The sequence below is a fragment of the Pogona vitticeps genome, chromosome 7 (genome assembly GCF_051106095.1).
Source record: "Pogona vitticeps strain Pit_001003342236 chromosome 7, PviZW2.1, whole genome shotgun sequence".
Classification (NCBI taxonomy): domain Eukaryota; kingdom Metazoa; phylum Chordata; class Lepidosauria; order Squamata; family Agamidae; genus Pogona; species Pogona vitticeps.
This window is the reverse complement of record NC_135789.1, coordinates 20,002,543-20,029,286: the sequence shown is the minus strand read 5'-3', so window position 1 is coordinate 20,029,286 and position 26,744 is coordinate 20,002,543. Positions and strand designations below refer to the sequence as shown.

The 26,744-nt window shown below is 45.2% G+C and overlaps 2 protein-coding genes across 3 annotated transcripts in view; both read left to right on the top strand.

The window, feature by feature from the left end:
• Positions 1 to 26,744, top strand: part of LOC144583991 (uncharacterized) — a 484,560-nt gene that overhangs the window by 236,088 nt on the left and 221,728 nt on the right. The window lies entirely within an intron of this gene.
• The window catches only part of CALN1 (calneuron 1), a 152,692-nt gene that overhangs the window by 58,667 nt on the left and 67,281 nt on the right, over positions 1 to 26,744 (top strand). For both annotated transcript variants that reach the window (XM_072978223.2, XM_072978224.2), the window contains exon 3: positions 22,918 to 23,061. In XM_072978223.2, the coding sequence (XP_072834324.1) occupies positions 22,918 to 23,061 (144 nt within the window). The remainder of the gene's footprint in view (positions 1 to 22,917; positions 23,062 to 26,744) is intronic.

Sequence of the window (26,744 nt, the reverse complement as noted above, 5' to 3'; positions counted from 1 at the left end):
TCTCTTGTTGCAGCTTCCATACTTAAGGAAGGGCTTTCGGTATTTAAGCCAAGGTGTAGTAACAAACATTGAGCAGCTGTTTCTCAGATTACAGTGGTGCCTCGCTTAACGAGCGCACCGTATAACGATGAAATCGCATAGAGATCCGTTTTTTCGGATCGCTAATGCGATCGCTCAACGTTTTTTTAATGGGGCAAAATTCGCTTTACGAAGACCGGTAAGCGTTTCGCTTACCGATCTTCGCAAAATGGCCGCCGGAAGCCTGGAAATGGCCCAAAATGGCCGCGCGCAGCGTTTTCGCGCCCTCGTTAAGCGAGGCGAGGGCGCGAAAATGGCTGCCGGCCATCCTGAAGCATTGCTGAACGGTGAGTATTTGGCCCATTTGGAACGCATTAAACGATGTTTAATGCGTTCCAATGGAAATCCCTGCCCCATTCAGCGATGCTTCAGCATAGCGAAGGTTAATCCGGAACGGATTAACCTCGCTATGCGAGGCACCACTGTATTCCCTGCCACTGCCTCTCGCAGTGGAATGGGTGCTCTTTCATCTGCAGATGGGAGCTCCTCACAGTCACTTTACGGCCTGGTTTGTCTGTTGCACGATTCTTCTGCCTCTTGGGTGGGGGGAGAGGAATGGCCCGTGATATGTCTGGGGACGGAAACGACTAGCCCCCGCTCTGCCTTCCTGCGCCGTACGACCCCTGCTTTCTGCTGGTGCGCCTGACGGCCACCCAGCAAGCACTTGGCAGTTTGGTGCAGCGGTTGCCACTTCTGTATTAAACGGATCAGCTCTCAGGCCGATGCTGGGGCCGTGCCTTACGGAACCCGCAGTGGCCTTCTCTGGGAATTCTGGCTCTGGGCTTTGATTTTAAAGTTCTGTGTACGTTTCCACAGCTTCTTGCATGTGCTTTTGTTGCCTCCAACAAAATGCCTCTTGTCGTTAGGCCTTGATGAGGAGAGACTTTTAGGGGACACGCAGGAGGTGCATTCCTGCAGCAAGGGGCCAGACTGAGCGCACCGCTGGCCTGGGACCTCACCCGCCATCTGGGTTCTCCGATCAGTGGAGTCCAGTCAACAAGGCCCGTCAACCCCGTGCGGTCCCACAGTGTTCTGTCACTTTGCTAAGGAGGGTGTGTAGGTGTGGGGGGCTCACAGGGTCTGCCCCCTAGATCTCAGGTTTTTTCCTTGTAAATTTCAAGAAATGTGATGCTGTCCATCTTTATTAATCAAAACCTTTTTCAGAAGCAAAATTTAGAAATCAGCATGACATGTGGATGTCCACATACCTTCTGTGTCATCCTCCAGCAAGCTCACAGGCAGGGGTCACACTCCTCTCCGTTTGAGTGGCCTGTACTTTCATTGCATCTGGAGAAACTTGTGTTTCTGGTGCCTGGTCCTGTTCTTCAGATCCATCCGGAAGGCCTGTCCCACAGAAGGGGGGGGTGACACACTGGGGGAGGGATCACAAGCACTGTATTCCTTGCAAAAAGGTATCCCCCTGCCACCAGTGAGAGCGAAAGAAAGAGCTCTTCAGAGTATGGCGAACTGGCAAAAGCAGAGTTCCTTTGTTGGTGTTACAAGTAATACCTTCTAAGTAGTTTTTAAACTCTTTTTAAAGGGCTTTTTATATCAAATCTCGAACCAGGTCAGTTTCTTCATAGTCAGCATTGAGGTTCTGTAGTCATGATTCCTGCCTTCTTAATGCTGAACTATCGTGCTTTTGGGTTCCCTCCATCCCCTGAGTCAAGAGTTGTTTCTGATTTTCGCCAGGAAGACTTGGATCACCCGTTTTTACTCCTCCATCACCTTTGTGTAGCCAGTTTTCCATGTGATACATTCTGCATACAGCTTCTGTAGGGAGGGCAATAAACTCCGCCCTCACCGGACATCTTTGCCTCTGGCTAACCGTTCTGTTGCGCCCTATGCCGTTTTGACAGTAGCTTCTTGTTTACAGTCGAGGTTGTGCACGAGGACACTTATTTTGATCAGAACAAACCATAGCATTTCACGATCCGTGCAGTCTTAGGCTCTGCTGCAGTCTGGAAAAGACGGAATGATACTTTCTGGAACTCTCGGGTGTGATTCAGTAGCTAGTGTATATTTTTGGTACCTCTTTCCTTTTGGAATCCAGCTTGCTCATCAGGAAATTCTTGCCCCATATACAGTGGTGCCTCGACATACGACTGTCCTGACTTATGACCACTTCGAGTTCCAAGCAGCTCCAGCCACAAAATTTTACTTTGACTTGCAACCGGTGTCAGCAAACACGGGTTCGAAAACACACGTGTAAGCCTGGACAGAGAGCAATCAGGAGTTTGCACATGCTAAAATGGGCTGAGTGAGTCCAAACTCAGCTAGCCATGATACAACACTCCTTCTCACAGGTCTGCCCACATAAGAACACCCTGGTACTCTCAGATATTATTATGAAAAGGTCAAGTGGGCTTTGTAGTCCTTAGACTTAACTTGCACCACTGACAGGACTCTAAGTAAGCTAGGCCGAGGCAGCACCCTCAGATGACCCTATGACAAGTTCAGAAAACCAATTGAGTTTTATAATCTTTATTTTATTAAAGAATAAGCATGTTACTAAGTATCAAAGCCAAATTAAACAAAAACAAATAAACTAGCATTGTGCTGTTTAGTTACACAGATGTAGTGAGGCAAAGAAAACATGAAAAATAGAAAAGTGTTCAAAAACCTTACAAAAACACAAAAAGCCATTAAAAAGAATAAAAACAGTTCCAGTCCAGGAAATCATTAGTAAAAACAAAATAATCCAAGTAGGTTATAAAAAGGCTATAGTCCTCAGTGATCCTGTAGGACAAGAATCCTGTACTAAAAAGAAAGATTCAGTAAAAGTCCCATTATCCTTAGAAAAGTCAAATCCAGTAAATGTACCATAGTCCTTACAAAATTACAAGAGCATAGTCCATATGGAGTATTCCAAGAAAAGAAGTCCATAAAGAATATTCCATAGAACAGTCCATAGAAAATAGTCCATGCATAGTCCTTAGGGAAAAAGCCCATAAATCCATAGGTAATCCAGTATAGTAAAGGTTAGTCCCATGTGTCACGAATGACTGAAGGATCGGTCTTGAAAGACAATGTCCATAGGCAAAAAGTTCCTTTTTCAAGAGTAACTGGCAAGGGCTCATCGCACCTTCCCACAATGTCATCCAATCAGAGTTCGTTACTAGGCAAACAGTCCTGTTGCACCACATGACTTCTTTCCCATACGCACCAGATGTTATTTGGGTTACGGTGGTTTATCAAAGAGTCACAACAATTCCCATCTATCTAATCACACAGAGTCCTTTCTCAGGCTCTCAGAATAACATTCTCTCTGCTTGCCTAGAAAACAACTTGTCAGCATAGCAAAGATACAAAGAAACAAGATGGAACCTCTCTGGCTCATTTCTTAATTACAAAACCCATATGCCTTAAAAGATTTTAACTCAAAAACCCATCTCATCACAACCGGAGCTTCGAGTTATGACTGGAAAAAAGGCGGGGAATTCAAATTGTTGGTGGCGAAGAAGTTGTTTCTTTGTAGCTCTTTTGCCCCAGCAGTTAGAGAAGTGTGCATTCAGAGGAGGCTTTGGACCACCTGGTAAGGTTCTGCTTTCTGCTTTTTAAAAACTGGCTGTTCTGGGTGGGTTTTGCAGCATGGTTTTGGGCTGGGTGGTGGGGTTATGTTTCTATGGTGTGATGGGTCTTGCAGGGTTTTTTTGGGGGTGTTCCCCATTTCCGATGGGTTTTGCAGTCTCTGCTGTTTTTTTGTTTTGTTTTGTTTTTTTGCATTTCTGGTGGGTCTTGCAGTCTCTGTTCGCTTTTTGGTGATTTTTCTTTTTGCATTTCTGATGGGTCTTGCAGTCTCTGTTTGCATTTTGGTTTTCTTTTTTGCATTCCCAATGGGTCTTGCAGGGTTTGTTTGCTTTTTGCTGGTGTTTTTTGTTTTGCATTTCTGATGGGTCTTGCAGGGTTTGCTTTTCGGTTTGTTTTTTCTTCTGTCAGAACAGATCTATCGTGTTTCTGATGGGTCTTGCAGGGTTTGCTTTCTTTTCTGTCCCCCCCCCTCCAGCCAGAACAGATTAATCCCATTTGTGATGGATTTTGCAGTGGTTGATTTTTTTTTCTTTTCTGTAGCATGAAACAGTTCTGTTACTATACCGTCTACTCCTGGAGATTTATTTTGCCAACTACTTTGAAAGCATCTTTCAGTTTACATTCTAAAATTGCAGGTTCTTGTTATTGAAAGGTGTTGGTCATCCTTTCATATCTTTTGTATAATTCTTCAAAATATTGTTTATACTTTCTTTTTGTTTTATCCTGGTCAGATAGTATGTTCCCTTCTTGGTGTTATAGCAATTCTTACCTTGTTCTAATTTCCCTTTGATTTCTTGGATTTTACGGAAGAGATCTCTTATATTGACCTTTGGAAGCCTTGTGGAGCAGTGGTTAAACTGCAGTACTGCAGTCAAGACTCTGCTCATGGCCTGAGTTTGATCCCAGCAAGCTCAGGTAGCCAACCCAGGGTTCACTCAGCCTTCCGTCCTTCTGAGATAGGTAAATTAAGCAGCCAGTTTCTGGGGAGGAGAAGGGGAATGTATAGCCTGCATAATTAAATTGTAAACCACCCACAGAATGCTCTCAGAGCTATGGGTCAGTATACACAAGTCTTATCTCATGAGATGGCCTCAGTATGGCTTCTCCTTGAGCTGCTTCAAAATTGTTGATTTGTAGAATCCGAGTGTTGGAAGGGGCCTCGCTTCTAAGGGCCCTGAGCCCAACCTCCAGCTCAGTGCAAGAATGCAAGTTAAGGTACCTCTGACAGTTGACCTCTCCCCTCCATAGGTGGGTCCCTGTCCCAGTTTCTGATGCTTTACTTATACTCTTGCCCCCAGTAATTGCCTCCTTCCTCTCAAGAATGTCACCACCCACCTGAGCAGAGATCTGTTTAAAGACACCCTGATTGATTTAGCAAGGCTTCTCGTAGATACATTCTGCTGAATGCCTGCAAGCTGTAGCTCATCTCTTGCCAGGAGTCCTTCATGGAAGCGCAAACTACAGTCCAAGAACCCGAAACTTTCCTGTCTACACATTCGGCTCATCCACTTGTTGATTTTCAGGATCCATGTCTCTCTTCTGCAACCAGTTGGAGTGATGAAAAAACCATCTATGCCCCAGTGACCTTCAGCTTCCTACCTAGAGTCAGTCACCATACATGGAAGTGGGCGTCAGATGTATCACCTGTTCCCATGTGGGATTGAGGATGATTGGCAAGCTCTCTGTCATGCCCTGGACCTTTCCTCCAGGAAGGCAGCATACCTCCAAAGACCTTCTGTCAGGCCTGCAAACTGCTGCCTCGGTCCACCTTGGCAGAGAGTCTCCTCCTCCTTTTCCTCCAGCCATGGATCTCCTCCTCCGCCCCCTCCTCCTCTAGCCATGGGTCTCCTCCTCGTCTTCCTGCCATGGGTCTCCTCCTCCTCCTCCAACCATGGGTCTCTTCCTCCTCCTCCTCCTTCTCCAACCATGGGTCTCCTCCTCCTCTTCCTGCCATGGGTATCCTCCTACTCCTCCAGCCATGGGTCTCCTCCTCCTCTACCTGCAATTGACCTCCTCCTCCTCTTCCTGTAGCCATGTCTCTCCTCCCCCTCCTCCTCTAGCCATGGGTCTCCTCCTCCTCTCCCTGTAGCCATGGGTCTCCTCCTCCTCTTCCTGCCATGGGTCTCACCCTCCTCCTCCAGCCATGGCTCTCCTCCTCCTCTTCCTGCCATGGGTATCCTCCTCCTCCTCCAGCCATGGGTCTCCTCCTCCTCTACCTGCAATTGATCTCCTCCTCCTCTTCCTGTAGCCATGTCTCTCCTCCCCCTCCTCCTCTAGCCATGGGTCTCCTCCTCCTCTTCCTGTAGCCATGGGTCTCCTCCTCCTCTTCCTGCCATGGGTCTCACCCTCCTCCTCCAGCCATGGCTCTCCTCCTCCTCTTCCTGCCATGGGTATCCTCCTCCTCCTCCAGCCATGGGTCTCCTCCTCCTCTACCTGCAGTTGATCTCCTCCTCCTCTTCCTGTAGCCATGTCTCTCCTCCTCCTCTTCCTGTAGCCATGTCTCTCCTCCTCCTCTTCCTCCAACCATGGGTCTCCTCCTCCTCTTCCTGCAATGGATCTCCTCCTCCTCCTCCTCTAGCTGTGGGTCTCATCCTCCTCTAGCCGTGGGCTTCCTCTTCCTGCCATGGGTCTCCTCCTCCTCCAGCCATGGGTCTCCTCTCCTTCCTCCTTGCTGTTCTTCTTCCCCATTTGGTGTTTTGTTGCTTTTAATACTTTAGCTATATATGACTTGGATCTGGATTAGACCCATTGAAATAAGTGGGAACTAATTTAATCTCGACTGACATAAATCCTGCTAATTTCGGTGGATTTGTTTGAAGGGCGACAAAACCCCTTGACTGCATCTATGCATATAATTACATTTTCCATTATATGTAACTATCTGTTTGTTTTGTTGATTTATTGCAGAATTTCCTATGCCACCTTGAGCATTTTAGAAGAAAGTCAAGACCAAACATTTGAAGTGAATGAATTGTAATTAACTAATTGAATTTTTAGAAAATCTGTTACGAAGAAATTGCTTGGGAAGTATAATAGCAGGTGTCATAAGACTTCTGTAGAAATCAACAGTTTGGCTACATATCGTTTTGGTTTCGTCAGTTTGGAAAGGGTATTAGCTATGCTGCAGTTGCCTTTGCTTAGACCAGCTTTTCTCATGATGTTCTTAGCAATGCTGAGCATTTCTGAAACATAAGCCATCATCAAATGTTTCACGCCTGGAGCTCAATCCCATGCATGGGATTCTCAGGATCGCCTCTTGGTTCGTGGCTCTTCCTCCTCCACCCAAGCGGTATCTTCTCACTGCCAAAAGCTTGCTTCGCAGTATCTTCCACCTCCCACATTGGGTGATGGCGTGGAAACTGTAGCCCAGTGCTTCCCCACCTGTGGTCCCCAGATGTTCTCGGACTGCAACTCCCAAAAATCCTGGTCTGCACAGCTAGCAGTGAAGGCTTCTGGGAGTCTTCGTCCAAGGACATTTGGGAAGCCAAGGTGAGGAACCATGGCTGTGGTGGCTGAGGAGATGGCTCCCCGTTACGCCAGATCCTGCTCTTGGGCAGATGAAAGACAGCCCAGTGGTGGAGACGTCCTTTGACCTCCATAAGATGGTTGTGATAGCCGTGGAAGTGGACACAGTCGATGTCACCCGTTTGGCTGCTCTGGGTTCATCTTCCTTCTCCTGAGCCTCTGCTGGCCACTTACCTGCGCTGCTCTTCTCAACTTGGGTGGCAAGGGCAGGAAAACCAGAAAGAACAAAAATGATGGTTGCCCCCACGTTAATGAAATGTAGAGTAATGTGGGGTACTCCTCCCTCGGGCTTGGTGATCCATGCGTAGCCTCACATGGGCTGACAACCCGTCCCCCTCCATGTCATCTTATGAAGGAGTGCACCTATTTATTTATTTATTTATTTATTTATTTATTTATTTATTTATTTATTTATTTATTGTGGGGGGCAAAGGGGGGAGAAGGAGAACATAAAATGTACTCTCATCAAATCCTGATTGTTCGCGTTACAATATCAAATCCACTTTTCGCCTTTCTACAGTTTGATTGCCCTTCCAGATTCCTCCTTGCAGTTACCTCTTAGTTTAATTCTATGTTAATCCAGCTCTATCTACTGACTCAAGCCATTTATATAATATATCCCATTTTTCAGTTGCCTTTTGTACTGGACAATCTTTCAACACTTCCAATAGCCTATCCATCTCAGGTGCTTCCCAAATCTTCTCAGTGATTTCCTCTTGCTTCAGTATCTCCGATTTCTTCCAATTCTTAACATAAAGAATTCTGACTACAGTGACTGTATATTTAACTAGAGAACACTTCGTCGTATCTATATTATCTAGTATAATATTCAGTAACAACAGTTTTGGGTTTAGTGGAATATTACAAAGCATTATTTTTTGCAACAGAGTATGTGCTGCTGTCCAGTCCTGTTTCGCTTCTCTGCAAGTCCACCACGTATGATAAAAGTTTCCCTCTTGTGCTTCACACTTCCAACACACATTTGACACCTCTGTATGAATCTTTGAAGAGACCCTTGCCCAGCAGGCCCAGGCAAAGAGGCAGTCACGAAAGCAGCAAAATCAGGGAGCTAGACGGTGTACAGATTGTATTTGTCCTCAGTGTGGAAGGGATTGTCACTCTCGAATTGGCTTCCTCAGCCACACTACACCCTGTTCCAAGTCCTCCATGCAGAGCACGATACCATAGTCTCTCGAGAGTGAAGCCTATGCAAAAAAGAAGAAGAATCTTTGACAGTTTTTCAGTCATATACCACCTATAAAACATCTTATATACGTTTTCTTTAAAACCTACTGACTTTGTGAGCTTTTTTTTCCATATTTGCAACCATTGATCAATATTAACATTATGTCCTATATTTTGTGCCCACCTAATCATACATTCTTTTACCATCTCATCTTGCATTTTAATTTTGAGCAGATAATCATGCATTTTCTTAATTACTTTCTTGTTTGAACCCAACAAAAGTTTATCAAATACCATTTGTTAAATACCATTTGTGTAAAAGCCCTCTATTTTTTATTTTCTGTACCTGGATTCCATTTGTGTGCCAGAAATGTGCCTTGCTTGAAAATTCTGGGTGGTTCCTCTATTTGGGTGGGGTGTTTTTTTTGTTTTTTGTTTGTTTGTTTGTTTGTTTTTTTGAGGAAAGCCAAAACAAGTACTGTATTCCAAATGGCCATTTGCCTTTAAACCCCCCCCTTTTTTTTAAAAAAAAAATGAATTTTAAGTTTTTGTAAAAAATTCTTTTTTAGAAGAGTGGCCAGAACCTTATATATGTGTTCACCTGGCACCTAATCAGGCACGTGCATGATGATGCTTTGTCACAGTGAGCTGCCATTGCCTGCAAGAGTTTTGCAGTCTCCCTGTGCAGACCCGTAGGATTCCAGCCAATACTTTGGTCTATTTTCATGCACATCCCTTTGGAAGTCCTTGTGGGTAGAAAAGTAGATTGTTCTCCTGTATGGAATCAGTTTGAATGTTTGTGTTGACTCCATGGTTGATTCTAGTGCGTCAAAGAGCAGGAGGCTAAAGAATTTGGGAGGCTCGAGGACCAGTGGATCACTGCAGTGCACTCGTCTCTCGTGGAAGCACACTAGGTGCGTGCCAAGCAAAGAACAGGCGGACTGGCTGATTGTTTAAAATCGTGCAAACAGTAGTGGTCATCGTCCTGAGCAGAGTTCGTTATTCGTGCTAGAACATGATTTGTCCAACTTTGCACAGAAAAATCCTTCATGTTCTCTCCTCTGGTCTCCCCATCGCTGGTCAGGGAGAGTGTTTTTCCTTCCTCGCCTTCATGGGTGTCTCTTCTTGTCTCCTCCTCATGTTGGAGAGTGAAGCAAGAATGGATTTCCTCTCCTAACCTATTTTTGCTGTGATATTGAAGGGTTGGGGGGGGGGAATGACTTTTGGGTGAACCCTAAAGGGAGGGGGGAAATGAAAGAGACTCTGATTTATGTATTTAAAATATTTTTATTATCTCTTTCCTTGAAAAAAAGGACCCATGGCGGCTTACAAACAATGAAAGACAATATTTAAAGTTGAAAACAATGAGTCTACAAACAGTGGGTAACACCATTAACAGACGGTATTTAAAAAATACAAACAATGAATAAGAAGGCATCTTATATCAATTAACAGGCAATATTAAGGCAAAGATCAGTAAGTATACAAACATTTAAAAAATGTCACTTTGATAAATGGAAAAAACAAGTATAACTAAAAATCCAGTCAAAGCAGTCTTGCATGACAATCTAAATATCACAAAATAACTCTTACTTTTGTTATCATCCTCAAGTAATTTTTACTTTTGGGTAATTTCTCATGGACTGCCTTTGAAATCTGCTTCAGTTGGTTTAACTAAAGGGGGGAACCTCCCCCCCCCCACACACACACCCCGGGTTCTGTGGGATTTCTTCTGTTGACTGGCGTCCAGTCTTTCCCCTTCTTCTGCTTGCCCGGGTGGCCCCGACCATTTGCCTCCTCAGCCCACTCACTCTCCCCTCTCATCCTCCTCCTCCTTTGTTTCCCACTTCCACGACCGCTGGGTGTAATTTTTAAATGCTGTTTTGGACTAGCACCAGAACAAGTTTGTAACTGAAATCAGCTGAAAGAAGTGCCTCCTTTCACACTGAGGAAAGGAGCGGAGCCCAAAAACCTGAAAAGGAAAATGGCACCCCATGAGAGAAACTGAACTGAACCGGAAACAAATGCTTCAGCCCTGAAGGTCCCCTTTGAAGAATCCCAGAATCATGGCGCTGGAGCCGGGGCCATCCAGTCCCACCCCCTGCTCAAGGCAGGAATCCCAGTCAAAGCTGGTCTGGCAGAGGGTGGTCTTAATATTCTCTTGCAGGCCTCCAACGTTGGAGTGCTCACCACCTCCTCTTGAGGTTATGGGTTCCATTGTCGTACTGCTCTAACAGTTCAGAGGGTTTTTCCTGATGTTCAGCCTAAATCTGGCTTCCTGTCGCTTCCGCCCCCAAACCTCTCTCAAGTGTCTGGGGCTGCCCTTTTGTTCATACCAACCAAAATAGTGGCTATTAGCTCACGTTTGGATTAACATTATGCCATCTTCGTTGTCTTCTTATTCAAGTCTTGGATGTTCTCTGTGTGGTTCTTTCACAATACAAAAGCGAGGGCAAGATATACCTTTATTAGACCACCAAAAGAAAAATGAAAGCTAGCTTTCTACAACCCCTAGTTCTTCATCAGGCTGTGCACCAACATATTGTGACTAGGGAAGAAAAAAACATATGAATGTCCCAGAAGTCATGGGAGGCGTCCATGGGAGGCCTGCTTCCTAAAGGTCCTAAATCTTTAAGGGCTTTATAGTTCAACACCAACACCACGAGCTGTGTATGGGAACAACTGGGGAGGCAATACAGGGCAAGCCAGGACTTGGGGATATGTGATCATCATCTACGAATCCTCAAAACGAATCCGGCTGCCATATTTTGGACCTGCTGGAGTTTCTGTACTGTTTTCAAGGGCGGCTCCAAATTGAGAGCATTGCTTAGTGAAGCCAATTGAAGCCAAATTAATAGTATTACCTAATGGTTGGAAGATTTTTTCCCCCCCTAAGATTGCAAAATAAACAACAATAACAGTAAAGAATGTATTAGGGAAAGGCATCTCTCAGGACAGAAAGGCAGACTAAGTGAAAAAACAAGCATGATCTAGAGCAGCGATGGCGAACCTATGGCACGCGTGGCACAGCTGGCACAGAGAGCCCTCTCCATGGGCACGTGAGCCATAAGTCAGTGGATCGCTACCCCTAGCAGCCAAATTTGAGGAGGAGGCTGCAGCTGTGGTTCTAGCGCCCCAACAGGCGCCAGGCCAGGATCCGGAGCAGCTGGCGCTGGTGGGCCGGTTGAGCTATAGGTCGTGGCGGGGCTGGGCACGACGGGAGGCGGATCTGGAGTGGGGTCTGGAGGCACCTTTGTGCCCGGGATTCCCCCTTGCGCCTCTGCCACTTCCGCTGCTACCTGCTGGGTTGTTGTTTCTTCCCAGTTTGGCCACTTGGGCTCAAAAAGCCATCCCTGATGTAGAATATCTTTTGTAATATTCTTGTACACTTCCTCACCCATCTCCCCATTATCTTTTATTTTAAAGTTGGCTCTTTCTATGGACTCTGCACCACACATTCTTTCTTTAGTTTCTTCTGCTCACTTAAGAAAAGGCAGAGCCTCTCTCTGATTCTCTCTCTCTCGCCTGCCATCTCTCCACTTCTTGGCTGTCTCAGCCACACACAGCTCCAGTGTTTCAGTCCTGCTGGCCAGTCCCCTTTCGGTCATTCTCGCACTGCGCCCATGCCCATCGACACACTGGCCAAAGAGAAGTCACTCTACAGACCGTGACCCCTAAAGGCCTCGCATGGACCAAGTCCCCACACCCACCACCTCGACCGCCCTGGACTCCCCCACAAAAAAAAACTTATTTTGGGCTAAGAATTCCCTTTGTGTTGTCTTGGAGCCTGTGAGGCTTGGAGGGGGCCTAACGGGAAGAATTGTGTGTGCCCCTCTGTACGAACTCCAGGGTGCATAGGAAGTCCGATGGTGCTTCTGGGACTTGGTGTGTGTCTCAAGGGACAGCGTCCTCAGGAGTATCCGGGTCCCGTGAAGCATTGCTGTAACACCCATTCTGCAAATGGCTGCATGCTTTCAGAGTCAGGGGGAGATGCTCACCGGTGCAGTTTTTCTTGTGAACAGTTGCCAGGCTGCTAGTGGAGCCCCCTGTGCAGGAGGGGAGCCCAGCCCAGCCCGGTGTAGAGGGACCCGACTCTTGGTACGTTGCTTTTCGAATCAGGGCTTCAACATATGGGCGACACACGCAGAGGAGAGGACGTGGTCCGTCAGTGCTTGCTTCCCTACTTCCTTTCATTTAAAACTTTGAGAGAGTGTCAGCAACCTTGTTGATTGTTCCAGAGCTGAGAGGGAAGGCGAGGGGGGAAAGGAAAGACATCAAACGGATTGTGTGTTGATAAAATGCCCAGTCCAGAAGGGTGGCATCGGTGTGTGTGTGTCTTCCAGACTTGTACTGTCATCCGTGGCCATTGGACATGGATGCAGGGGCTTATAGGTATTGCTATCCAACAACTGTTGAAGTGCTGACGATTTTAATCATAATATTGCGCTTTATTTCTGTGATGTTCATTTTTATCTTAAATGTGCCCCTTTTGAAATCTATGAAAAGATTCACAGAACGCCCCTCCTCGTGTTCACAGGCATTTGTGCGTACGAGCTACTTAGTGGTGTTGGTAATTTCACAGGTATCAGCACTGGTGCCGTCACTCTGAAAAATGAAAAAAGGAGGGAACGTTTGGCTGCCTCTCTTTTCCCCGGAACTTGGTCTGCTTGGGGAAATCCTCTGGTTCTTGATTTCTGTCGGTGAAGTGGAACAATGTGAGTTGTCAAGCCCCTTTCCCTGTAAAAGCTTCATTGGCTTCAGGAAAGGCAGCCTTCACATGTCATCCTCATGGATTCAGACTCTCCAGGCTTCATCTGGAGCTAGGGAGTGTGTTCTGTTTCTCCTACAGCTGCTCTGAATCAGACGGCGAATCTTTCATTCTTACCAAATAAAAAGGATTAGCAAATGGCTCACTAACGCTACTGTGTACAACATGTATGGAAAGCTTGTTTGTGTGATCACCTTCACAGACTAATACTGGGGGAGGCATTATAAAATGTTCATCTCGGAGATGTCACCAGCCAGTTACCGAGTTTTCCAGGATATTCTGTCCCTGGCCTGGATCCAGAGTTTGCCTCCTGTCTTCTGTCAGTATATTGTCGGGAAGGGCATTCTGACTGGAAATATTCACTGAATATTTGGATAGTTCTGAATATATCTGAATTTGATCATTCCGAAAATCTGTAATAATTGCTAATATTCAGTGTCACGATCAGCCTCCTCTAAAGGAATGCTTGACCGATCGGACAGAGAGTAATTAGAAGTCTGTGCACCCTCATGCAGCTGGGTTGAGTCCTAGGTGACCTCAGCCAAGGCATGCAACAAACTTCATCTTACAAGTCTGCCCTAAAAAGATACTTGCTCAACCTTAAAAAAACAAGAAGAAATTACACATGAGCTTTGTAGTCCTTAGACCCACTTTGCTCAGTAAGGTAGGACTCTGTAGGTAAGATTGAATCCACGCAACGGAGTGACCGCCCTTATCTCCAAAGAGATTTACGGGGGTGCCGGAGACTGGGATGAGTCCGAAATCCAGACAAACCTCTGACTGCTGAGCAGAGCCACTTAGGTCTCAGCAAGGTCCTATCTAAACTTCTTCCTCAAAAGCCAATCTCCTTTATTAAGAAAGCAACACACACACAGACAAATCCATGAGTTATACTCAGAATAATCTGGCTCTAAATCTTTGGTAGCAAACACACATGGCCAATTAGACATTCAGCTAGTCTGTACAAGAACCAATGCATGCAGATCAAATCATTACTGCTTTATTGAAAAGAATTGCTTTAGAAAAGGTTTCAGTTGATGGTAAAATAGTTCAGTAGGTACATTTTCATATCAAGACAAACGGAATACTCCCCTCCCCCACTCCAGCTGGAAAAATAAAGAAATAGAATTATGCTAACTAATAAAAAGCATAACACAGTCCATCTCACGTGTCTTGGGTCTTCATAGGCTGATGCTAGATGAAATCCAGTTGACTTCCATCAGTCCATGGTAGGAAAAGTAGTCCATAGCAAAGCTACAAACCATTATGGGAAAAAGCACGTGTCTGACCTTTCTCAGTCCAACTCCATCTTTTTTCCCACTCCTTACCAACTTCCTTCTTCTTCCCAGAATTCTTCATAAGGAACACCCCCTCCTGGGTCTTGTTGTCCCGCCTAACTTTCTCATGGAGCTTCAGTTGTTATCATACTTTGTGGCAGAATTATTTTGACTACGAAAGTCTCTGCTCTCTGCTCATCTTAGCAACGAGATAACCAGAGAGCGAAGCTTCTCTGAAACAGCATGAAAAACTTTCCTACTACAGAGCAGACTTTAAATCAAGATGGATGCTATTGGGACAATCTTAGGACTACATATCCCATTCTAATACACATAAAAACACAAATCATCACAGTCGCTTGTCCCAGCTCCTGCCAACCTAGCAGTTCGAAAGCATGCAAATGCAAGTAGATCAATAGGGCCCACCTCGGTGGGAAGGTAACAGCGTTCTGTGTCTAAGTCACACTGGCCACGTGACCACGGAAGATTGTCTTCGGCCAAAACGCTGGCTCTATGGCTTGGAAACGGGGTTGAGCACCGCCCCCTAGAGTCGAACACGACTGGACAAAAATTGTCAAGGGGAACCTTTACCTTTACCTGTAGCTTAATGTGGCCTTGCTTTCCTCTCAGGGTATTGCTAAGACAGCTTTACTGTTCAAGAGACCAAAAAATTTTATTATTATTATTTTATTGAAAAAATATAGATTTACAGAAATAAGTCAGTTCGATGCAAAAGCAAAGCATATTACCGTTTTCAAGGCTTAATACAAAATAGAAATGAAGCAATAATTCCCTTTAATTACAATAGCTCTAAAAATCCCTAAAAATCTCTAAAAGCTTTCTTATGGTAGGCAAAAGGCAAAAAGCCCCCCTTTCCTCTCTTCCTTGTCTCCCTACATTTCCCTTAGTCCTTTACCTGCACTGGGCAGCAGGCAAACAGACCTAGAAAAACTATGATGGAAAAAGTTAGACCAAAATTGTAGAACAAAAGAAATAATCTCTGCACATAGTAAAAGTTCCTTTTTCAAGCTTCTTGGAAGCCCCCTTCTTCTCCATCTCTCAAGCTGTCACCCAATCACGGCATGAAGTTATGGAAACAGTCCCTCCTTCTCTTCTCATGAGAAACAGGTGTTGTTTTTCTCAGTCCATCTCCTTCTACACCACAACAAGTGTCTGGTCTTCTTATCTTGTAATGGCTTGTTCTGGCCTAAAGGAAAAACATTCCCACAGCCTCTGGAAATACACTCCCAGCATGCAAAATCATTTATACAGAGAACCAATATGGATTCCATTTTACATTGTTCACAGCTACATATCCCATCTTCAGTACATGATTTAAACCACATAAATCAACCCATGACATTCAGAGTCCCATTTACTCCTCTAAATTAGAAAGTAGAAAGCTAGGTTTCTGCTCACTAGAGAAAAGAGTGAAAGTGAAACCTTTTTTTCAAGCATCCTGGAGTGATTTTTTTTGAGAAATGAAACTTAGAGACACTCTGACATCAAGTGAGGGCAGAGAACTCTCCTGATGGGAGTTGCTATGAGTTTCACAAGGGAGGGGGCTGGGGGAGATGACCCAAAACCTGCAAATGATGTCTGTCTGCAACAATTAAATCTAGAAGCCGTTACAAGACACCAGGAAGTGTTTTTGCACATTTGTTCTTTCCAGTTGAAGGGTGGGCATAGGTAGGCAGGCAGGTAAGTATGTAGGCAGGCAGGCAAGTAGGAAAAACCAAAGATGAAGTCTTGCCCCAGATGAAAATAATAGAGAATAACTCAGATTGAAGGAAATTCGTGTGTCGTGGGCTGTCAGGTCAAGTTCCGTTTGCACCCTCCTGGTCCTAATAAACGATGGGGAAGTTCGTTCAGAAGTTGAAATGCACCCAAAGCCTTCACTCTTCTTGGATCCAGGGGTGGCCACATTAAAGAGAATGAGATAAATTAGTGTAAAATCAGAATATCAACGGTTTTAGAAATATAGCCTTCAGTACTAGAGGTGGTTGCTGGGGATTGGTGCTTCATGTTTAAATGAAAGACCTCAAACATGAAAGAGGTCCACTTTTTTGTATTTTCTGTTCTTCCAACATTTGCTGGATAGCTCAGTGGTTTATGGCCTCTGGCTGCAGAGCCAGAGGTTGGGAGCTCGATTCCCCTATGGTGCTTCTTTGAGAGGGGCTGGGTTAAGGTTCGGTTTCCGCATCCACTTAGAGATTCTGGGAGAACAAGTGGAGCTGTTATCTTTCATTACACCTTAGCCAAGTCCCTGGCCATGTCGAGATAGAGTTTGGAGGGGAAAAATAAATCAGTAGAGAAATAGGCACGTGTAAACAGATGCTTCCTAGGGACAGATAGGAAGGGCAGAACCAGTTTGCCAAGCGGAAAATAGCCTGTAACTGCGTGTTCTCTTAAGATTTTGACTCCTTTGCTTGCAGACCTTTAAGGCAAGGGTGGAATCCTGACCTTTTAAGGGATACTTGGAGACCTGTCAACCTTTGGCCTCCAAGAAAACCATATTTTTGTTGCCTGCTTATGGTATTCAGTGGCTTGCCTAAAATACTGGGCCAGGCTTTGTGGGCTTCATTGGGAAGCCAAGGCTGTGGAGAACTGCCTTCTGAAAGCTGATTGATGACTCAACCTCTCGAATTTGCCCTTAATTACTTAGAAGAGTCATCTTGAGCCCTGCTGGCAAACCGTTATCACCTCTCATGGACCTAATTCAGGTGCATCCCTGTCAATAACTTGAAATCCAAGTCTTTCTCTAATACTGTAGGTCTTTGCCACTCAGATTCCTTTAAATTTGCAAGCCTCTGTTGACCACCAAACTTTCATGCATGTGTTTTCAGCTGATGAGGGCTGTATCCCTTCAAAATAATCAGGGTTTGTATTATTTTAAGCTTCCCTTTAAAATTCTCCAAGCCTCCCTCCCCCCCCCCACTCCATGGTTTTCAGCAAAACAAAACAGGGATAGCCGTGGGTGAAATCGGGGTTGGCCAGCCGGCTGGCCTCTCTCCTGCCAGTAAGATCCAGAATTGCCATGGTTTCGTGGCCTAACACAAAATAGTAATTAAAGGACGGTCAGCGTCCAGAGCCGTAGTCACCGGAAAGTCCGGCTGCCCCCATACTTTTATGTGCAGTGCAAAAATGTTCATTGTGTTTTGAGCAAAGGTCTAATTATTTTGGTTCTGGTGTTTTTTTCGGGCTCTTTGGCCGTGTTCTGTAATTATTTTGTTTACAAAATGGCTTACATGCGTAAGCTGTGCTCTCCAAAGCGAAATTGCAAAAACAGAGCATTAGCAGAACAAAGCCACAAGGATATGAAAGTGAATTCAGATCTCCGGTGAATGTTTTGCAACAAATGAGACACAGGCTTCATGCCTTAAGGTGAACTAGACATGTAAACCTGTGTCTCTCTCTGTTCCTCTCTAGCGAAACCAAGGGGCATGCAGTGATGCTCCTCATTCCATGAAAAGGGCAAAATATTTTGTGGCTTTTGTCAACAAGAGAACAAAATGAAAACAAGGATGTTGTGGGGGGGGGGGTTGTGCACATTAACCAATATTGTGCTAACAACATCTTCGTGCAAGTACTGCAAACGGTGGCAGCTGCAGCTTTGCTGCACAGTCCAGTATCCTATTAGCGTTGACATACGATTTGCATAACATGTCGTAGCGAATGATGATCAACTGATGAGTTGCTGATGTGTATCTTGGCCACTTGCCTGGTCATGTGCCTGAAAGGACCACCACGATGCACCTTCTGTTTGATGAATTCAGCCTCAGCAAGGTATAGACTTCCTCTGTAAGTACCAATAGGATTTCAACTATAATAATATTAGATTATCATTGACTTAAAACAATTCGAAACAAACTAAAACCACATCAAAACAGTGTCGTGTCCCTTACTAAAAGGTTTTTTTCCCCCATGCTCATGAAGTTGCCCAGCACTTGCATTGAGCATTTCAGTTTTGTGAAGAGGTGTCCCAGGGAGGAACAATTTTTTATTTGTTCCAGTTTGGATGCAAACGGAGCAGCTCTTAAAGCCAAGCACCTCTCTACGGTCCTCTTTGGGGTCCTGCAGCTGAAGTTTGCTTTCCACAGAGATCCTTAGTGAGGCCTTTGAAAAGCGGGATCCTGAGGACAAGCTGAAGAGCGAAGATTCCCAAGGAGCCGAGAGAGGTTTCACTCCCACAGGAAATATGGTGGTGGTGAATTGCATCAGCCTGTTCCACTGCAGAGTTGCTGATATTCCCCCCACCCACCCAGAGACAAACTCTGAAACGTTCTGTTTTTATTCTTCCTGAACACTGAAGGGGGGTGGTTTTTGTTGTTGGAAGCAGTTCTAAGAGGATGAGGAGGATAAAACTGTGGTTACCTTTTATTCCCCTTCCTGTTCTTGTTTTCTCAATGACCGTTTGCTGCGGTTTTTAATATTAGTTCGTTTCGGACCCGTAGCTGCCTCCCCCAACCCCCCGGACTGGTGTGGCTCATTTCCTAGGCTGGCCTGCTCGGGGGGCCTGATTGCGAGATCTTTGCTATACATCCCGTGATTAGTGGTTCTTAACCTTTGTTACTCGGATGTTTTTGAACTGCAACTCCCAGAAACCCCAGCCAGCACAGTTGGTGGTGAAGGCTTCTGGGAGTTGCAGTCCAAAACTCCTGAGTAACCCAAGGTTAAGAACCAGTGATTTAAACAACAACGTCAAAGCTTCCACAACGGTTGGGTTTGCAATTGAAGTTCAAGATTTCTCTTCTTCACGAATGGCCCGTCCATCAAGAGAAACAGAACCTGGGGCTGGTCCTCATGAAATATATTCTGTGAGCAATGATGTGCCATACCACTGTGACAAATCCGTGTTACTGCATTTGCGACCCTTTGAGGTAGAACAGACTGCAGGAGTCTTTTTCTCCCGTCCTTGAAGTGCAAGGTTCGCACTGCTGTGGGCATCTTTTGCCTCCCAGATGCATGAGAATCCAGCAATGGATCCAGACCCGTGCCTCTCCTAACAGGCTGCATCTCTGCCCAGGTGGTCAGGCTTTTTGCCTTTCCGTGGCTTTTACGAGGGAAACAAATACAGTGGGGTCTTGACTTAAGAACGGCTTGAGTTAAGAACATTTTGACTTAAGAACCACTCTCAAAGGAAAATATTGACTTGACTTAAGTACTTAGATTTGAGTTAAGAACTGAAAAAAACCCACGTGGGAGGCAGGGAAAGTGCAAAATATGAACTTTCAGTTAACTGTTGGCCAGTGAAAAGGGTGCCTGTCTGCTTCCTCACTCCTCCCAGCGTTTAGAGAGTGGATTGGGAGACAGTCTTCGGACTGCCTGGTACTGTCCTGCCTGGACTGTATTTTCCCTGCCTTCCCTGAACCTTTCTTGACCTAAGAAAAAAAGAAACAAAATATCCCCCTCTAGTGGCAGAAGGCAGAATAGCAGCTTCCCATTAGTTTCTATGGACAGAAAAGAGCAGATACGGATTAAATGGTTCTCAATGCATTCCTATGGGAAATGCAGATTTGACTTGAGAACTTTTTGACTTGAGAACCGCCTTCCAATACGGATTAAGTTCTCAAGTCAAGACCCCACTGTAGGCTGCCGGAGGGAACGTTGTGTTTGGTCTGCTCGACTCTGCCACTGTGGCTTCTGCATCCGCTCCCCCTTGTCTTGCCCTTGAATGGGTGGTTGTGACCAGAACACGGAGCTCGAGCCGTCCCATCTATGGTCAAACCAACCCACAAACCCTGTGAATTTTAGTAAGTTCTTGTTTAAAAAAGGATTTTTTAAAAAGAGAAATTGTCAATGCTCTGTGCTGGCAAAATTCAGCAGGGTCAGATTTGTTTCATTTTCCACTGGTTGGGGTGGGGGGGGCATATTATGCCTACCAAACATGCACTTTTCAACATAACAACCTGTCAGAAAGAAGGGGCAGTATTGATTGAGCACCACAAGGGCGGTGGAGTCAAAACACAGAGTGAAAGAAGCAAGTGGGGAAGAACCTCTACCTGCCTGCACAGGTCAGAATTCTCTCGCATAAATTATGCCAGCATAAGAGAAATAATGCCACCTGCACAGGAAGATTGCTGCTAATTAAAGAGTCTCTGAATTAATTCTTCATTGCTTAAAGATAATCTTGTTGCACATGTGTTGCCAGTCTTTGCAGACCACCTGGAAGACTGAACCGAAGTTCCTTAAGTAGCCCAGCAGGTGGCACTGTTTGCCTTACACTGGCGTAACTTACGCAATAGGATTTTGGCCTTGATTTTCTCCTGCATCCATTTATTCCTTTAAAAATCTCATATTATTTCCATCGCATTTATGAAAAAAGTTTCCAGTTAGCATGTTTCTTATCAAAAATCAACCTGAATGCAAGTACACCAAACCCCAAGTTGGGCTCACTCCTCCAGTATACCACTTTTTTTAAAATATCAAATTGCATCCTTCCAACAAAATTTCACAACAAGAGAGGAGGTGCCCTTTCTCGGGTGGTGAGTTCGGTGGTCGAATCAAACAGAATGCAATTGCGAGCTGGTCTTTCTGTAAAAGTGCTCTCTGGAGGGGTAGAGACTTCTAGAGGGGTAGAGACTAAGCAGCCCGTCTGCAGGCTGCATGTTTATTGACCACCACCAGTGTGTATAGATAAATATTGTGACCTTATTTTTGATTATCTGATTTGATAAGAGAATTCCAGAATTGTGGAAGCGCCTTTGGGGCGTCTCGGCTGGACGTTGTTGCGAGCAAACACGGCGCTCGAAAGCACACGTGAATGCCTGGACAGAGAGTAATCAGGAGTTTGCACATGCTAAAATGGGCTGAGTGAGTCCTGGAACTCAGCTAGTCGAGCTACAAGCCTCCTTCTTACAAGTCTGCCCACATAAGAACACCCTTGTACTCTCAGATATTACTGAAAGAAAACCATGCGGGCTTTGTAATCCTTAGACTTAACTTGTACCACAGGCAGGACTCCTTAAGTTTGCTAGGCCGAGGCAGCACTCTCAGATGACCCTAAGACAAGTGTACTGTTCAGGAAACCAATTGATTTTTATAATCATTCTTTTATTAAAGAATAAGCATGTTTCTAGGTATTAAATCCAAACTAAGCCAAGGCAAGTAAATAAGCATTGTGTTAGTTATTTACACCTTTGTAGTGAGGCAAAGAAAACATGAAAAATAGAAAAGTGTTCAAAAACCTTACAAGAATACAAAAAGCCATTAAAAAGAATAACAACTGTTCCAGTCAAGTAATTCATCAGGAAAAACAAAATAATCCAAACATGTTATAAAAAGGCTATAGTCCTCAGTGATCCTGTAGAATAAAAATCCTGTACCAAAAAGAAAAATCCAGTAAATGTCCCATTGACCTTAGAGAAGCACAAGAGCATAGTCCATATGAAGTATTCCAAAAGTAAGAGTCCATAGAGAAATAATTCATAGAAAATAGTCCTTAGGGAAAAGCCCATAGGTCCAAGGGTAATCCAGTATAGTATAAGGATCAGTCCATGTAAAGATTGGTCACGATAGACTTCAGGGTTGGTCATGAAAGACTGAAGAGTCGGTCATGAAAGACATTACAATGAGTCACGAATGACAATGTCCATAGGCAAAAAGTTCCTTTTTTAAGAGTAACTGGCAAGGGCTTATCGTACCTTCCCACGATGTCATCCAATCAGAGTCTGTTACTAGGCAAACAGTCCTGTTGCACCACATGACTTCGTTCCCATACACACCAGATGTTATTTGGGTTACTGTGGTTTAGCAAAGAGTCACAACAATTCCCATCTATCTAATCACTCCGAGTTCTTTCTCAGGCTCTCAGAATAATATCCTCTCTGCTTGCACTAGCAAACATTAGCATGTCAGTATTATACAGATCCTTTATACAGAGAACAAGATGGAACCTCTCTTGCTCATTTCTTAATTACAAAACCCATATTCCTCACAAGATTTTAACTCAAAAACCCATCTCATCACAGTTGTGAGTGCCATTGAGCAGAGGCTGGCAAATTCCGTCCAACCTTTGATCTGACCAGCAAAAGAAAGTTGATGTCCAAAGCAGAGAAAGGCCATCATCCCAAGGTTTCCAATTCAAAGGCTTCTTTCCGTGGGGAAAGGGCCACTAAAAAAGAGGCCTCAAGCAAGAACCTTGCAGCCCAGCCCAGAATTCTACTGGCCAGAGAAAATCCGTGGCCAGACTTAACAAAAGAGACAAAGCCATGGGAAGCCACAAATCCACCTTCTTTAGGGGGACGTGGCACCCTCTACAGGAAAATCTAAAATCGGCATCTCTTTGTTCGGCTGGGACCTGGAAATCCTTTACTGAGGCACCTTGAATCCACAAGAACGAAGGCTCTGGCAAGGGTTCTTGATGTCTCCATTCACGAGTAGAATGCGTGAGGCGATGGGCTGAGGAGGCTTGTGCCAACTTGCCAGGGTCAGCTCTCTGTAGAAAAGCGCCACAGGCAGCTGGGCTCTTTTGACTGTCGAATCCTCCTGCATCGAAATAGTCTAGAGCACCAGATGCACTGGGGAACTAATAATTCTCCTCCTTCTTTGCAGAAATCAGAGAAGCTTTCCGAGTCCTGGACCGCGATGGCAATGGTTTCATTTCGAAACAAGAGCTGGGGATGGCCATGCGTTCGTTGGGATACATGCCTAGTGAGGTGGAACTGGCAATCATCATGCAGCGCCTGGACATGGATGGTGAGTCGTCTTGGTTGTTTTTATGGGTGAAAAGGCTGCCGCTTAGTGGCGGGGGATGGCCTTCCCATTCAGAAGCCCTCAGTTTCTGTCTTGGGGGTTGGGGGGTTGGGGGGTGGGTTCCAAGTGCTGCCTGCGGGGAAGACTCTCCTCAGATGAAATCCTGAGTGGCAGCTGCCACAGGTCCTTGTAGAGCAGAGGGGAGCAAATGTGGCCCCAGGACTGCGATTCATAGAAGTTGAGGATCCTGCCTTGTACTCAAGCAGACAAATGGTCTTCTCCAGCCCCCGTGTTGTCAACATGGACAGCTCTCCGAGGCATCAGATTCTTTTCCTTACCGAGCCTGGAGGTGCCAGAGATCAAAGCTAGGTAGAGCCTATGCCCTACCACTGAGCCGTGGCTCTAGAACACGGGGTTCCCTGTCTTGGGTCTCTTCTTGGACTAAAGCTCCCAGAAGCCTTCAACCCCTAGCTGGGCTGGCCAGGAGTTCTGGGAGTTGTAGTCCAAGAACATCTGGGGACCCCAAGGTCGGGAACCACGGCTGTACAGCCACAAGTCTTCTGTACTGCCTACAGAGGTTGGTGTTTTAGGTGGGAAATGTCTGGAGAAGCTGCACTGGTCAACCCCGGTTCTTGGCAATGCTGAGCTTATGGCGTCCTGAATTGCTATAAGGCAGCTACATGGCTTCGTAATATTTGTGTACAGGAGAGTCATTTTAAGGTAATATGAAATGGAGGCTAATGAAGTGGGCATGTTTTGATTTTTAAAGAAGCAAAGCTAAGGCAGCGATGACCAAAGAAATGGGAAGAAAGGGCACAGTGTGTGTTTTTCCATTATAATTGTATCATTTTAATGGCTATTCATTCTTCTACAAATGTATTTTTATATCGATATGATACAATAGGATATGATATGATAGTGCTACCCCTTTAATGCAAGCACTACTCTTGACAGCTTACAAAATTAAAACTTGAAGCCCTCAAAACCCCACCATAGCAAAATTGCGTCAGTGGTGATCAAAATTCTACAGTGCATACTTGCATCCTCACTATTAAGTTTCCTTCTTTATCCACGGTGATTTAATCTGGTTTCTTCATGTATGCCACTTGTGATTATTCAAGCTTGCACAGAGTTCAGACCTATCCTTTCCCTGTGAGTGAGTTGCCCCTTGTATACTACAGTAGTGAGAGTCTCATGAAGGTCCAGCATACTGGACTCAGAAGACTAGACGGTGAGGTTATCTCAGGCGGGATTGGGCCAAACGGGGGGCCTCGGAAGTGCAGCCTGACATTTAGAATGATCCTTGCATCTCACACAAGGACCAGGTGCTTTTTTTGGACAGGAGACCCCGCCCCCTTTCACCACAACGGTTTAACCCTTTTCTCCCTCTCAGCCTCCATGCCCTCATGTGGGAAAGCCAGAATGTTTGATTTATTGACAACCTATCAAAGATAAGTCAGGTATCACTTCATTAGCTTGGCTAATTCGGGAGCAGACAGCCATGGACAAGCCCTGGGCTGGTTCGTAATTACCTGCACTTTGGGTCGTAGCTGGAAAATAAAGTGCCCCGGACTGCCAGAAGTCATGGAAGCGTGAGCCAAAGAGCTTTCGAGATGGCCTGCAAGGTGACTTCCTTACAACTTTGCCTCTTGGTGAAGATCGTCTCTTCTCTGTCCTCGGAGCAAATGAAATGTGGGAAAGCATGTGTGGGGCAGCACTCCATCTGTGGAACCCACATTGTTAAACAGGCCATGGATCCGTTCTCATTATCCTTGACTTTGATGGGTATTTATTTAGCTGGAAGGGTATTACCTTATTTCCTTTCAGACTTTTGAATTTCTTGTTTTTGATGGTGTTTTGTGTAGCTTGGTTATGTAAAGGTACCTGACAATTATTAGGGCTGAGAAATATAGAGCTTTTATGAATGGTACATGAGGGAATGTTGGGAGAACTAACACGTCATCCTAATCTCATTAGATTATGGGAGTTGGCTGAGTCAGGGCTGGATAATATGAGAGTCTGCCAGAAAATATAAAGATCATCTGGTAAGGCAAGGAAAAATTCCTGCCTGAAATGCTGGGAGCGCTTCATCCATTCAGAGCTGGCAATATCGTTGAAGAGTTTTGAATTTATGGTTAAAATTCCTTGTTTGTTTGTTTGTTTGTTTTGTACACAAAGGATGTACAGAGATTCTCAGAGGAGAATAGCTACATGTTCCCCCAGATAGTCCACCCCTTTTTCATTAACTGGCACACGTTGTGACATCTGTAGGCGAAAGAATAAAAATGTTTCATGACTTGCAGTTGTGAATATTAGCAAAGAAACTCTGCTTCCAACAGACTAAAAAGAGGAAAGGGAAGACTCAATGGAGAGGCATGGCTCTTCCTGAATTCGGAGGCAGGAGGGAACCATGGGTAAGTGCTGATGGATGGGCAGTCACCCCAGCCCAAAAAAGTCCCCTCCCAGTCACTCGAACCACAGGCAGCCTGCGAGGTTTTAAAAACGGCAGCAAAAGCTGGACCAGATGCATTATAAGGTAGCTCCTGATGAAATCTAACTGGTGAACAAGGGAATTGCTTTGGGGAAGAAGGAATCTAATGCGTTTTACCTCCATCTCGTTAAATAATATCCATTATTGTTTGATTATGAGTTCTGAGTGAGGGTCATGCAATGTGTGAAGCAGTTTCTTCTCCTACATCAGGAGAAATTATGTTGGAGACAAAAGACGCTGTTTTCTCTTGCACAGTCTTCATGGCCACCGGTTTCTGCTTTTCCATTTAGCAAACAATATGTCTGTCGCGGAGTGCATTCTGTATTGTGTTTCGGCTGACAGGTACACCATTAAATGCTGATTATTCTGTGCTGAATTTTGAATGTACTGTTCATTCCTTTGGCAAATGGTGTCTTGCTCTCAGGTGTCCCTTGGCAGCTTGATGCATCTGCTTAGCAGTGGTGCTTTTCATTTTTGTGGTGGAATAAGATGTTTCATAACAGAAATCTCTGGCGCGTCCCTTTGTGCCTGTGATGACTCACAAGCTGTCCTACTTGCTAACAGGTTGGCTCGGCTTCTACAACAGGAGGCTGGTGTGGAAAACCACCCTACCCCAGAGCAAGAGGGAGAACCAGAAAACAGAAAGATTGGCTGATGAGAAACTTTAGTGTAGCTTCAAATAATCTCATTCAATGGGGTCCTAGGCTGTAGAGGGCAGAGTTGGACGCTAACGTTTAGCAGGCAAAAGAACGGTCTAGGGCAGAAAAGCCGGCGGGTGCTAAAAGTGACCTTCCTGCTGCCTTGTTACGATCAGGAGATCTCCCGATAGCCGGGATGGCTATCAAAACCAGAGGATGAATTCTTTCCCTAAGCAAAGCACTTCCAGATGTCTTCCAGCATCAGCACAGACAACCTTCTGAGCCCCGCTCTTGCTTCTTCTCCCCAGAGTAGGGCCCTCAAGAAGGATGGGCCACTTGATCAGCCTCTCAAGCGCCCAGGATTTAGCCACAGAACCCTTTGTCCCTGGACGGTAGGAAGTGGCAACTAGAGCTGGAACTAGAACCAAGGGAACCGATGCCAGTAAGGGTGGACTCCTCCAATCCCTGTGGATTCCAGTTGTGACATGATTTATTTATTTATTTATTTATTTATTTATTTATTTATTTATTTATTTGATTTATATCCCGCTCATCTG